Source organism: Ursus arctos, unplaced genomic scaffold (assembly GCF_023065955.2).
Source record: "Ursus arctos isolate Adak ecotype North America unplaced genomic scaffold, UrsArc2.0 scaffold_11, whole genome shotgun sequence".
NCBI classification, from domain to species: Eukaryota; Metazoa; Chordata; class Mammalia; order Carnivora; family Ursidae; genus Ursus; species Ursus arctos.
The window spans coordinates 62,393,308-62,407,890 of NW_026622775.1; the positions used below are offsets into that span (position 1 = coordinate 62,393,308).

The 14,583-nt window shown below is 39.7% G+C and overlaps 1 protein-coding gene across 2 annotated transcripts in view; it reads left to right on the top strand.

The window, feature by feature from the left end:
- The window catches only part of PINX1 (PIN2 (TERF1) interacting telomerase inhibitor 1), an 80,760-nt gene that overhangs the window by 13,565 nt on the left and 52,612 nt on the right, over positions 1-14,583 (top strand). For both annotated transcript variants that reach the window (XM_026518905.4, XM_057310187.1), the window contains exon 5: positions 10,575-10,667. In XM_026518905.4, coding sequence (XP_026374690.1) covers positions 10,575-10,667 — 93 coding nt within the window. The remainder of the gene's footprint in view (positions 1-10,574; positions 10,668-14,583) is intronic.

Sequence of the window (14,583 nt, forward strand, 5' to 3'; positions counted from 1 at the left end):
ATATATTTTATATACATAAAATATCTGCAGAAAAATACCAAAGAAACTGGTAAGAGTTGTTGCCTCTAGAGAGGGAGCTGAGTGGGGAAGAGGGATCACAGGAAGACTTCGCTTTTACTGTAGTCCTTTTGTACCTTCATGACTATATCCTGTGTGTTATGTCCTACTCAAAAAATTGTTCTAGAACTAATTTTAAAACTGTTTCTTGAGCCCATTTACCTCATTTACCACCACTTCCTGATGCTTCTGCTCTCCTTTGCCACAAAACTGTAATTTTCTATAAAAATTGATTTCAGTTCTCCCATTCTCTCTTTTTAAAAACTTGTTAACACGTCTTGAGCAAGTCTCAAACAGTCTGCTTAGTTGCTCCACCTCTCTTTTGCCTCTTCTAGAGTTGATGCTCAGCAGGGACAGGGAGGGGGGAGCCTGAAACATCAGACTCACTTCTCTGGATTTCCTTATCTCTAATTGGGACTGTAATTCTCTGCTTTGCTCCACTGTAATGTCTCTGAGCCAGCCCCCCTGTCCCCCCTAATATTTTGTTGTAGTTTTCCTGGCAAGAGAGATGTTGGAAGTGAGCCAGTTCACCATTACCAGAAGCAGCATTCTGCCTAGAATATTTTTTTAAAATAAACTTCGTTGAGGGATAATTTATATACAATACAATGTACCCATTTTTGAGGGTACGGTTCCATGAGTTTTGACCAATGTATATACCTTTTTAATCATAATAACCTTGATAAATTTTCATCATTACAAAGAATTATCTTGGGTCACTTCCCAGTCAGTGCTCTGTTCCTCCCCACACCATACCCTCCCACTTCATTCTCTGACATTCCAGACAAGCGCTGATCTCTCCATGTAGATTAGGTTTGTATTTTCTTTTCTGCTTGGCTTGTTTTTCTCAGCACAAATCTGAGATTTATCCGTGTTGCATTTATCAGTAGTTCATTTCATTCCTGGATCATATGTCATTGTATGGGTATGGCATAATTTGTTTATGCATTCACCTGGTGTTGGATATTTGGGTTGTTTTGTTTCCAGTCTTTGCCTACTGTACCCAAGGCTGCTGAGAACATTTGTGTATACATCTTTATGTGGACATATGTTTTCATTTCAGTAAGACCCCCGCGCACTTCCTTATGCCATGTCCAGAAATTGCCTCTTGACAGAAAGCTGGGGCAGCCCTAGAGCTCACATCCTTTGTTGCCCATCTGTCAAGGATGACAGTCCTGTGCTGCCTGTTGTCCAGTGTGTGATGAGTTGTTTCATATCTTTTGTTTGCCCATTGTTTATAGTAGAGGGGCATGACCCATAGCACTTACCCTTTTGTGGGCAGAAGACAGGGAATCTTCCTTCTGTCTCTTTTAAACCCACTTCAGTCAGACTTTGCCTTACTGCTCCACTGAAACTGCCCTTGCCAAAGTCACCAGTAACTTCCATGTTAGTAAATCCAGTGGGCATATTTTAATCTTTGTCTTACTTCACCTGTAGCACAGATGCTCACCCCTCCTTAAATGACTTGTTTCCCATGGCTTCCTGGACCCCACCATCTCCTGCTTTTCTTCCCGCTACATTGGCCACTCCCCCTTAATCTCTGTTGCTATTCTCTTCTCCCAGCCTTATCATGTCTGGTGCCCTGCAGTTCAGTCCTGGGACCTCTCTCATCTTTTAGCTACACCAATTCTTTATTAAATCATGGCTGGATATAACAGACCATGGCTGGGGTGTTTGGTGACAATTGCTAGATTTCTTGCGACTGCATTACCCTCTCTTCTAAACTCCAAACTTGTATGGAACCCCCAACTCAGTATCTTCACTCAAGGTGTTATCAGCTATCAGCTTCTCAAACTTGAGCATATTCAAACTCCGGTTCTGGCTGCTTCCCCACCCCCACCCCACAAATGGTTTTATCCACAGTTTTCTCCATTTCAGTTGATGTCAGTTCTCTCCTTCTAGTTGTTGAAGCCAAGGACCTGTGTCCACTAGGAAATGTTGGTTCTACCTTCATTAGACTATATCTGGACTCTTTCTGCTTCATGTCCCCTGCACTGTAACCGGAATGGTCTGAGCAACTGTTATTTCTTGTCTATTGTAACAGCCTCTAACGCTGGTTTTCTCAGCCATGGCTCTACAGATATTTTTGGGCTAGGTAATTCTTTGCTGTCCTCCGCATTTTAGGATGATTAGGAGCATTCCTGACCTCTACCCGCTAGATGCCATTAGCAACCCCCCCCCCCCATTTGTGACAACCAAAAGTACCTGCAGACATTGCCTGATGTCCCCTGAGTAAAATGCCCCTGGTTGGGAGCTACTGCCCTCACTTGCTCTATCTTCATACATCCACGGTCTCCTTCAGCATAAGAGTGTGATTCTTTCAGAGTGTAAGTCTGTGCTGCTCATGGTCAGACCACCACCACCACCAGCACCCCATTGTTACCTCCTTTTCATTCAGAATAAAAGCCAAAGTCCTTTCAGTGGCCTTGCAACCTTATATAATATGGACCTTTTTCCCTTTCTGACCTCATCTCTTGCCACTCCCCTTTTTACCCATTCCATCTCAGCCACTGACCCCTGTGCTGGTTTGTGAATACATCAGGCATCCTCCTGACTTAGGATTTTGCACTAGTTTCTCCATCTCTAGAACACTCTTTGCCCAGTTAGTGTCTATGTATTTTCTCAGCAAGGTCCATACTAACTGCCAGTTGAAAATTACATCCTGTTCCTCGGTGCCATTTTCAGAAGTCAATAGGAAATTGGTAAGATATAGCAGTATAAGGATATTATTTAGAAATATGAAGGAAATAAAACCCAGAAGAACCAGCTAAGAGTCTGGAGAGAACTGGGGCAAGGACTTGGTATGTGCATGTATGTGTGCGTGTATGTGTTTTAACAGCTTTGTTGAGATATAATTCACATGCCATATAATTTACTCATTTATAATATACAATTCAATGACTTTTAGTATATTCACAGAATTTTCACCAGAACCAGTTTTAAAACATTTCATCACCTCTAAAAGAAACTCTGTACCCAGTGGCAGTCATCTCCTATGAACCCCGCAACCACTATAGGCAACTGCTGATTTACTTTCTGTCTGTAAAGATTTTCCTATTCTGGATATCCCATATAAATGGAATTCCACAACATGTGGTCTTTTGTGCTGATTTCCTTCACTTAGCATAATGTTTTCAAGGTTCATCCTTGTTGTAGCATGTGTCAGTACTTCATTCCTTTTTGTTGCCAAATATTACTCCATTGTATGAGTATACCATGATTTATCCATTCATTCGTTGATGGACATTTGGATTGTTTCCACTTTTTTGTCTGTTATAAATAATGCGGCTGTGAACACTGTCAGTGTTAGTGTGGCCTGTGGCCTTTATTTTCATTTCTCTTGGGTATATATGTAGAGTGGAATTCTTGGGTGATGTGGTTACTCCATGTTTAACTTTTTAAGATTTTTTATTTATTTATTTGAGAGCAAGAGAGCGAGTACAAACTCAGGGAGAGAGAGAAGCAGGCTCCCTGAAGCCCACTGAGCAAGGAGCCCAACACGGGGCTTCAGGACCTTGAGATCATGACCTGAGCCGAATGCATACGCTGAACCAACTGAGCCACCCAGGCGCCCCTCTGTGTTTAACTTTTTGAGTAACTGCCAGACTGCTTTCCAAAACAGCTACACCCTTTTACATTCCCACCGGCAGTGTATGAGGATTTTAATTTCTCTTCATCTTTGCCAATACTTGTTATTGTCTGTCTTTTTGATTATAGCCATGCTAGTGGTTACAAAGTAATATCTACATGTGCTTTTGATTTGCATTTCCATGTCAGGTGAAGATATTGGCTGTTTTGTCCTGTGATTATTGTCCATTTGTATGTCTTCTTTGGAGAAATAGCTATTCAGATCCTTTGTCCAGTGTTTAATTGGGTTATGTGTCTTTATTGTTGTTTAGTAAAACTTTTTTATGTTTAGTAAAACTTTTTTATATATTCAAGTGCCAGTCCCTTATCAGATACATGCTTTGCAAATATTTCCCCCAGTTGCGTGAGGTGCCTTTTCACTTTCTTGATGGTATTGTTTGAAGACTGAGGTTATGGAAATAGGTAAAAACACTTACTCCCTTCTCTGAAGAAACTTAAAATCTGGTGGAAAAGAAAGGAAACAAATACCAAAATAAGTTGATCCCCCAACTTATTCAGTTCCCAAATAATTGAGAGAGAGTAGCAGAGGCTTTGGATGGTAGGGTTTTCTTTGAAAATTTATCTAAATCTCTTCGTTTCCTAAGCTTTTTCTTTCTTATCAGGTATTGCTAAGTTTGCATTATTGATGACTGTGGCCGTTTTCTAGCACACATAGGCTTGGATACTCAGTGTGCAATTGGGTTTAATCACAAAGTAGACACAGCTGAAGAAAGTCTAGAAAAAAGACTAGAAGACAGTTACCCAGAATGCAGCTATGAAAGAGGAAAAGATGAGAAATAAGAAACAGAAGTTTAGATGGAAGATAAAATAAGATCTAGTATCTGATAGAAGTTCAACACAGAGGGGACAGGATGGAAAACAGGCAGTATTTAAGGGGATAAGGGCTGAAGACTGTCTAGAATTAGTGATAAAACAAATCCACAGATTCAAAAAACGTAATGAATCCAAGCAGATTACATTAAAAAAAAATCTTCACTTGCAAACACAATAACAGATGTAACAGTGTAACATTGTAGCAGAACATCACACACACGCGCACACACACACACACACACACACACACAGACATGCACATAAAAGAGAGAAGATTGTTAATGCAGCCAGAGAAAATATACAGATTCTCTTCAAAGAAACAACAGTTATAAATGAAAGCAGAGTTCTTAACAGTGGAAACCAAAAGACATTGGAGCAATATATTGAGGGAAATATAACTGGGAACCTAGAATTTTACACTCAGTGAATATATTTTTCAAGAAAATGGATGGAATAAGTTTTCAGACAAAGCTTTACCACCAGTAGACCTTCAATAAAGGAAATATTAAAGGATGCAGTTCAGTCAGAAGGAAGGAATACTTATTATCTGCAGTATCCCCAAACTCGAATTAACCCAAATGTCTTTCAACAGTAGAATGGAGAAGTAAACTTCTGTGTTTGTAAATGCAAGGAAATGAAGTATAGTTACATGCAAGAGTCCAAAGCAGGGGTTGGCAAACTTTTTCTGTAAAGGGCCACATAGAAATATTTTGCAGACCATAGGGTCTCTGTCACAACTACTCAGATTGACTGTTGGAGTGTGAAATCAACAATATATGATATATAAACAAATGGATGTGGCCGTGTTCCCGTAAAACGTTATTTACAAAAACAGATGGCAGGTCGGATTTGGCCCATAGACTATTGTTTGTTCTGTGGTGTAGAGGGATCTCATTAACTTAATGTTGACTGAAAAACGTGAGACACGAAGATAACATCCAGTATGGTTCCACTTGTATAAAAGTTCAGATGGTGAGCAAAAATCTGATATTTAGGTACCATACTGGGGTGGTCACATTATTTTAAAACACAAGGAAGTGATTATTATGAAAGTCACAGTAGGGGTTGGGATTGAGAAGGGGCCCCTGGGGAACTTCTGGGGTGATATTAGGGTTCTGTTTTGTTTTGTTTTTTCCTGGTTGGCAATTACATAAGTTATTTGTGAATGTTATGTTTTATGCACTTTCTGTGGCTCTTACTCTCCCACCCCCCCCCCAAAAGTAAATGGTTAAAACCAAAACAAAAAGCAAGGGCGATTATCACAAAAATCAGGATAATGGTTGCTATTAGGACAGTGGTTCTCACCCGGGGGCAATTTTGCCCTTCATGGGACATTTGGCAATGTCTGGAGACCTTTTTGGTTGTCACAACTGGGGAGATTTTACTTCTATCTAGTGGGCAGAGGCCAGAAATGCAGCAATTACCCTACAGTACACAGCAGAGCTGTGCTCCTCCTTCCCCAAACAAATAATTATTCATCCCCAAATGTCAATAGTTTAGGGGTTGAGAAACCCCATTCTAGGAGGAAAGGGCACAGGGGTGCTGGATACTTCTTGATACAGGCAGTGTATGTTTTCTAATCCAGGAAGGGGTGAGGGGGGTGGGGGGAGAGGTTGCTTTATAACTAACTGTACAGACTTCAGATACTCCTATATATGATTATATTTGCCCCAATAAAAGAAATCTGAAAGTTACAAAGTTACATGGCTCCCTTTCTAGTAGACTGACTTACTTAAGTAATTTATGGCATATTAAACCTATAGCGACGGTTAACTAAAGAGTAACCTGAAGCAATGAATATCAGGGATCAACTTCTACCTTAATATCTGGTGACGTATAAATGGCAGTCACTTTTCCTACACAGGTTCATTGACACAGGGTGTCAGACAGTCTCGAGCTGGCTTTGCCTGACCTTAGTCATGGAGGCAGAAGCTTTTGAGTCTGGGGCTTTCTTTCATAGAGGCATCCACATATTCATTCTTGAAGAGGGAAAATGAGTTGATTTCACACCTTGTTTGGTATCATAACTTTCTCCTTGATGTACTGAATTGGAGAAAACATTGCAACTTCTTAGGTGATAGGGTTATCAAGAAGTTATCAGCTTCAGGTTCCATTAAAAAAGAGCCATAAGATTCATTTTTGTACATACTAAGAAAAGAAAGCAGATTTTTGAGCAATTTGCTTTTGAGATTTGACAGTGATAGATCAGAAAGTTACATTTTCTCTTTGATGGTATCATAGTTACTCTTTTCTGAGAAATGCTATTGTAGTTGCGAAAACTCTGATTTGGTGACAGATCCACTTTGTTCCTTGTGCTGATTGCCAAGGCTGAGCAGTCAGTATAGTCGGGCCTTCATCATGTATTCCCAGAAGTACACTTTAAATGTTTAAAGTGCCCCAGGGAACTCTGTATTATTTGTCAGGAAGGTAGTGAGTGTGTAACAGCTTCCAGGTGGTAGTTCCGTGTCCTCCTGCCGCCTGTCACAGGTTCATCTGTGCAGGCTGACTCTCATGCCTAAGACAAGTAGAAGACAGCTGGAGAGTCACTGATCTATAGATTAAGTTCCACCTCAAGACCACTAGAGGGTGCCGGTAGCCTTGCAACAGGGACGGAGCAGTTCAGAAGAAACCATGCCTTACTAACTGCCACTCCAGTACTGGAAAGCCTTTAGAATATTCCTTTAAGGGAAGACCTGGCCAAGGAATGGACCTGGAGAATTAATAGATTATTTTTCTGGTATGTCATCCTTGGTAAATACAGTGTATCTTCATCCAAGTGAATTTTTGGTCATACCACTTGTATTAAGGCTGAAAAGCAGATGGCACAGTAACCTTGTAAAATATTTTTTCTGCCATAATATTTTTAGTTCCTTAGGACTGTTTACAAATCCCCACAGTACACCTTTTAACCAAGCAGAGATACCATATTGTCCTCTTCCTAGAATCCTACAGAGATACGAAATAACCCTTATTTTCTTATGGGATATAAAACTCAGTATATTCTTCAAAATTTCATTTTTAGGTATTATTTTACTAATTAGTTCTCTCTGCCAGACTCAACTTTACTTTTTGGTGATTGACTTCATGGCTTTAGGAAATGTTTGTTACTTCTATCAGATATTTTGCTCTTTGATTTTAAAGATTTCTGAAAATAAACTGGGATGCTGATCTCCTGTTTAGGACAGAGATCTTCAAGGGTTTTTTGTACACATTTTGAAAACCAGTATACCCAGTCTTACATTTTTTTGGAGCAATATCTGTAAGATTTTTAATCATAGCTTTAAATAGTTGCAAAGAATATAATTTCTGGCCTACTGGGAAATATTGGCATTTTAAGATAAAACCCTTACATCAGTCTCAGATGTATCCAGTGGACGATAAATACCAGAGCAATTTGATATCCATTGTCATGTATTTAGAAATACACCAACAAGTCCTTTAGTAATCAGAACTATTATATTGCGTAGTTCCCTTTTTTCCAAAATAGTATTTCCACTGCATATACCCCATAGCATTTTGTGTTAATATGTCCTTTTTTGTTTAAACTTTTTAGAATTCATCATCCTATCCTATTTCTCTGCCCCAAAATAAATACATACAAATTTTTGGTTTATTTCTAGTAACCCCAAGGTTTTAGGTGTAAATATTTTTCCTGTGGATTAAGTTGTCATTATATCAGTAGATTATAATTAATAAAACTGGGAAACATATTATAAATTTTGACAATTATATTACAGTAAAATCTTTCTGGAAGTATGTCTCTAAATGAGACAAATTGGTGTGGGGTGGGGGCAGGTTTTGCTGCTTTGACTAAGGGCGCTTCCTAGTACCTTGGTTGTGCCTTATTTGTGGTAAAAGAATAGTCATGCCTCTCTCGTAGAGTGAGGGAAGGACACATGGGAGAAGTGGAGAAGGAGAGCCAGATTGCCGCATCCACTCAGCATCAGAGCAGTTTTGGGAAAGAATGCATAGGGACTAGTAGATAGAGACTGATTTCCCCTAAGATCTGTCTATGCTCCGTATACCGTGGGAAGTCTGTGTCTTCAGCAGATAGGAAAGCTCCCCCGGAGATGCTTAACGTCCTCTGAAGTGCAAGAGCAGCTCTGTTGGGGACACAGGATAGTGAGTAAGAATGTGTACTATCACTCGTATCCACCTAGGTTTGGATCTCTTCGAAGCCACCTCCTAGGTGTGCCTTATTTAATCCCTCTGTGCTTCAGTGTCCTTCTGTGAAGTAAGTTTAATTGTCATGGTAGCTGCTTTGTAGGGTGGTTGTAAAATGAAATACAAGAATGCATAGAAAACTCTTAGTCCGGTGTTACCTGCTTAATAAGCCTTCAGTTGATAATAGCTATTATCTAAGCTCTGAACTTACTAAGTGATTTGTGTTTGGAACATCAAAATTGAGAATATTATGTGCCTTAAGAGTTGTTTGACCTCCAAAAGATGAGAAAATTTTTCTTGGGGGATGTCTGAAAAAAAAAACAAAAACCCAAGCTCTTATTGAAAAGTAGCTGTAGAAGAGAAGGTTTCATGTTGATGATACAATTAACCCATGCTAGAGATTGTCTGAAACCTTGAAACATCTGTCTTTATATCCTTCAGAGCCTTACTTTATAATCCATACTTTGTTTTAAAATTGCTAATTTCTGGAAAGGATTACAGCTAACTAATATAACATGTTCAGCAGACATGTGCTGGTTTTGCTCCAGTATTAAGGTGAAAATTTCCTTTCCCCACTTTTCTGTAACTTCATATCTGTAGTTCTTTATGACATAACTGTAGGAAAAGTCAGTCTCTTTCTCTGTATGATGTTCTGTTTCCATGGTATTCTGCTGCCTGATGTCGACACGTAGATAAGGGTGAGAATATGGGCAGCTAGTGACTGTCCTATAATTGACTCTAACCCCAGATCTACTTGCTCTGATATTTTAGGCAAGGGACTACTTTCTGGCTCACATTTTCTTCTTTTATCAAAGGAATAAACACATGAATTTATTCTTTAATGATTTGTTTTTGTTGTTTTTGTCCTTAAGGTGAGTCTCCACTGAAATCTGGTGTTTGAGGCGATGGTTCAGTGCCAGCTCTGCTCCTTCACACTACCTGATTATCGGCTTTGTTCTTTTTTTTAATTATCACTTAACCTACCTTTATTGGCTTTTTAAAAGAACCTTTTATTTTGAAACAATTGTAAATGTATAAGAAATTGCAAAAATAGTACTAAAAAGAGTCCTGAGTACCATTCATCCACTTTTCCCAGTGGTGACGTCTAATACAGCTATAGTATAACATCAAAACCAGGAAATTGACACTTGTGTAGACTGTTAATTAGACCACAGACCTTATTAAGGTTTCACCATTTTTTTTAGACTTCATGCGTGTGTGTGTGTGTAGTTCTATGGAATTTTATCACGTATAAAATCATGTAATCATCACCACACTTAAGATACAGGATTGTTTCATTCCCACAAAACAGCTGCCTCATGTTGCTCTTCATACTCACACTCACCTTCCAGCACTCCCCTGGAAATCATCCCTGTGCCCTGGAAACCATTAATGTCTTCTCTAGTTGTATAGTTTTGTCACTTTGAGAATATCATATAAATGGAACATATCGTGTGTAGAGTGACCTTTTTCACTAGGCACAATGCCCTTGAGGTCCATACAGGTTGTTCCTTTTTATTGTAGAGTAGTGTTCCAGTATAAGGATATACCAGACTTTGCTTAGCCATTCCCCCATTGAAGGGATTGTGGGTTATTTCCAGTATTTTGCTATGATAAATAAGGCTACTGTTACATTCGTATGTAGGTTTTCTGTGAGCACCCAAGTTTCGGTTCTTTTCCTCGAGGATTTTATAAATTCCATGTGAATGGTCTGCCTGATTCATAGTACATAGTTTTAGAAGAATATTTCTAATCATTTGATTGGAGTTCAGTAATAAATGATAGGGCTCCTAAAGATTTCATTTAAATCAGACCATGTCATTGTAAGAGAATAAATGAGAATGGATTGTAGAGAGAGAATTTAATGTAATGCTTTTCATTCTTTTTTTAAGACTCCTCAGACAACAAAGAAAAGAAGACTTTCAGACTTGAAGAAAAGTCCAAAATCTCCAAAAACCGTGTTCACTATATGAAATTCACAAAAGGTAAAATTAAGCATTTATTTGTTGCTGAAATCTCTGTGTTCACACTAGGTTTCTTTTTTTTCTTTTTTTTTTTTTTTAGATTTTATTTATTTGACAGAGACACAGCGAGAGAGGGAACACAAGCGGGGGGAGTGGGAGAGGGAGAAGCAGGCTTCCCACTGAGCAGGGAGCCCGATGCGGGGCCCGACCTCAGGACCCTGGGATCACAACCCGAGCGGAAGGCAGACGCCTAACGACTGAGCCACACAGGTGCCCCTCACACTAGGTTTCTTAAAGCATCTGTAGCTTTCACCAACATTATTTCTTGTTTTATATGCAAAATGGACAAATATGGATGGCCTGACTGGTTTGATCTAAAGCAGTGCTAAAGTTTCAACATTTATTGTGAATCACCTAGAGATCTAAAGTGCAGATTCGTTAGCTCTGAGGTGAGGCCCCACATTCGGCTTTAGACTACGTGCAAGTCCTTTGGCAAAGCTGGAAGGGCAAGTCATCCTGCTGTGTAAAGGAGAAAAGAGATTTTATGTGGCTAGGTCAGAAAATAATTTTAATTTATTGCTCAACATTTTTAGTTACATTTCTTGTTTTTGAGAAATTACTCCCAAGCTGACGCACATTATTCCACACCATTCAGGCATTGAATGGAGTGTTAACTTAGGCATTCCATGGTCATTGCAAAGTAGCTTTAGAAAATGTATTTGAGACCTGGTAGTGAGTGAGTCCTAACAGTCCTCCATCATCACCTCCCCCCTCCCTTCCCGTTACTGCAACCAATTGCAAGTGCAGTTGTCCTGTGGAACCACGAGGTGGCAGTCTTGTATTGGTAAGAAACAATTTAACTTCCACTCCTCAACTCCCCCAAATATTTTCCCATAGAACAGTATTGTGCATTAAGTACACTTTCCAGGTAAACAAGCCTGTTTATTACATACTATACTTAAGGTATAAATATGAATTTAATCCTGTTGTGATAATCTAGTCACCATATGATAGCTCTTCCTGTGGGTGATTGGGATGTACCTTTCTCCCTCAGTATGCCAAGAAACACACATCCCTTTGCTTTAGTCTAGTTGGCATGATTGGGAATTCCCTGACTCTTAGAAATTGCCTGAATAGCAGTGAGAGCTGGAATTCCCACTACTCTAACTATTAATAGTGGTTCTCATTTGGGGCTAGCACCCCGAAAGGTAGGTCTGAGCTTGGTTAAAGTGGGAGCCCGTGGCAGAGGTAAATGGAGTCAGAAGCCAAATAGCTTCGGGAATGTTTACAAGGAGAGATGGGGATTTCCTGCTTCCCTCTCCTACCAGTGTGGTCTTTGTGTGGCTCTTCATGTTATCCCCTCTTCCTTCTCTCAAGCTAGAACCTCCTTTGTTGTTTTCCTGTATGGTTTCTGATCAGGGTTTCTCTCCACGTCTGACCTGCTGTAGAATCGAAGACAGTCCCTGCTGGCTCCTCAGTCTTTCTGAGGGGAGGCTAAATTGCCACTTTATAACCAGTCTTTTTTCGTTAGAACCTATAAGGAAAAAGAGAGAGATAGCAGAAAGGTGCTGAGCAAATTAATGACATTAAAAGTGGCCTGTAACTTTTACATGGTAGGGCAGCCTTTGAAGCTTCCACGTTAGCAAATCTAGTTTCCCTTTAGTACCTAACTACACGCATGATTTCACCTGAAGCATTTGCGGCAGCCGGGATAAAGCTCTGTAATCTAGTTTAATCTGATGGATGCTGGGAGTATCTGCTTTCTATTTCTAGTTAAGCCACTCCCTTGCCAGGTGACCCTGTCAATCTGCTTGGTGTGTTGTGCCTTCACTTTCTTGGAATGAGGTTTGCTAATTTATTAGTATTAGCCTTGCTTGGGGAGAAAAGGGGCATTGGTATACAGGGAGGAGGGTTCAAGATACATTGTCAGGAAGGACACAGAGGAGATTGAGTGGGAAAATAGAGGAAATGCAGATTGGGAAGTGAGTGGAAAAGGTGGGGAAAGGAGGCAGAAATCCAGGTAGTGAAGAAAATAATTATGTACTATCCATCTTAAGCCACAGTGAAAGGATGTCATAGAGATCTTTCATGTAATAAAAGAAGTATTTCCTTGTAGAGCAGTTGTTGTCCCTGGATGTGAATGATCACAGGGATCCTGGGTGCTGCATTACCGTCTCAGACAGATCACTTTAGCACTTACCTTCTTTGAGACTCTGCTTCCGCTCTTACAACATGAGGAAAGATTTTTAAGTCATTATTGAGTTCTAAAGTAGGTCACATTTTGCGACTTTTCAGAAATGACCCATTTTATGGAACTTTTGATTGTTCAGCATAATGGATGATAAGCATTTTAGCCCTCGGGTAGGCTTCTAGTGAATGTAACTAATTCATTTATTCAGTTGATTCAATGATTCATGCTGTAACTCCCATCAGTGGTCCAGGGACTAAAACTAAGCATTTTACATAGCTTGGTGGGAAGAGTGAAGGAAAAAATTTGACTTTAGTGAGATTCCAGTAGCCAACAGCATTGTAAAATTTGATACCACCTAAATATCAGCTATATCATTTTCATTGAGATACATACTTATTCCTTTCTCGAGTCCCAAATTTATGATTTTAATTTGAAACAATTTATTATCTAATTCAAAAGTTCGTATTATCCATGTTTGTTTAAAAGCCTAACTTCCATTCAGTTTCTTTTAATTCGAAAAATGTTGGTCGAGGCCCATCTGTGGAGAAGAAAAGAAAGGGAAAAGATCAAACTCCACAAAACCATTTTTAAAGTTTTTCATATGTACAGTGCAAAGTTATCAAGAAAGCACTGCTTTCTTCCTCCCCTCAGTTGTGTGGTGGGTGGAAGAAAGAAAAGGGCGTGAACTGTGGTTGCGCAGCTTCATCCTGGTAATTTTACTCAGACTTCTTACTCCTGTGACCGTTGGCAGTATTTGCTTCTTAAATGAGGAAGCTGCCGGGACAACACATGTGCTGGCAGCTGGCTCGCTAGGCTGGACACACAGACTGTAGTGCTCCTAGCACACTCCCCTCCTCCCCACGGCAGCGGATTCTGCTAGTGATGGGCGTCTAGTTTCCTCTTCCAATTCTTTTGCCATTTAAGTCTAAAGTAGCACCACTGCAGGCTGTGAAGAAATTCTGGCTGTCTTACTGGTTGTGAGGGTCTCCCTTATTTCATCCCCGACTCTTGTAGCTTGCCTGGTGCTCTGACATCACCCTTTTAGTGCCTCCGCCAAGATCTTCTGTTCCAGGCTTATTATCAGTCCCATGTATTTTCATTAAAAACAAAAATCAAAATAAAACATGTATTGTATCCTTCTTGACTGGGGAATGCAAATGGATTTTCCAAGCAAGTGAAGCTAACTACATACACCTGAAGTGGGTTGTTTTTTGTTTTTTTTTTTTAATTATAACAGACCTATATCTCCTACCATGCATTTCCTGGCCCTCACCCCTTTACTCTGAGTAGAAAGCTCAGTTTTTTTTCAGGCTTTGTTCTAATACGGTGCTATAATACTGTGCTTTCCCTAGAACTTGTTTGGTTATGTATGACTTTTGCCCTTAAAGTAAGAGGCTTCTGTCCTTCTTAAATTCTTATACTTATTTTTTCTAGTTTCATTTGCTTCCCATGTGGACTGCTTGGTGTCGTGGGTGTATCTGGCCATAGCGGTAACCCCCCTCCCTTCCTTTTGCCACTCTGATGGCTGGATAATCATGACTATTAGAAAAACAGCTAAAAAGATCATAAAGAACTCTTCTCTGAAAGTACCTGCTCATCGTTTTATGGACATAGTTACATCAGCTTGGCTACCGAAAGCTGTTTTCCCTGGTTCTCAGAATGTTATGGCCAATTGAAGACTAACAGATAGGTGTACCAAACTCAAACAGAGAACATATAATTCTTATTCTGTTGAGTTTTTGATTG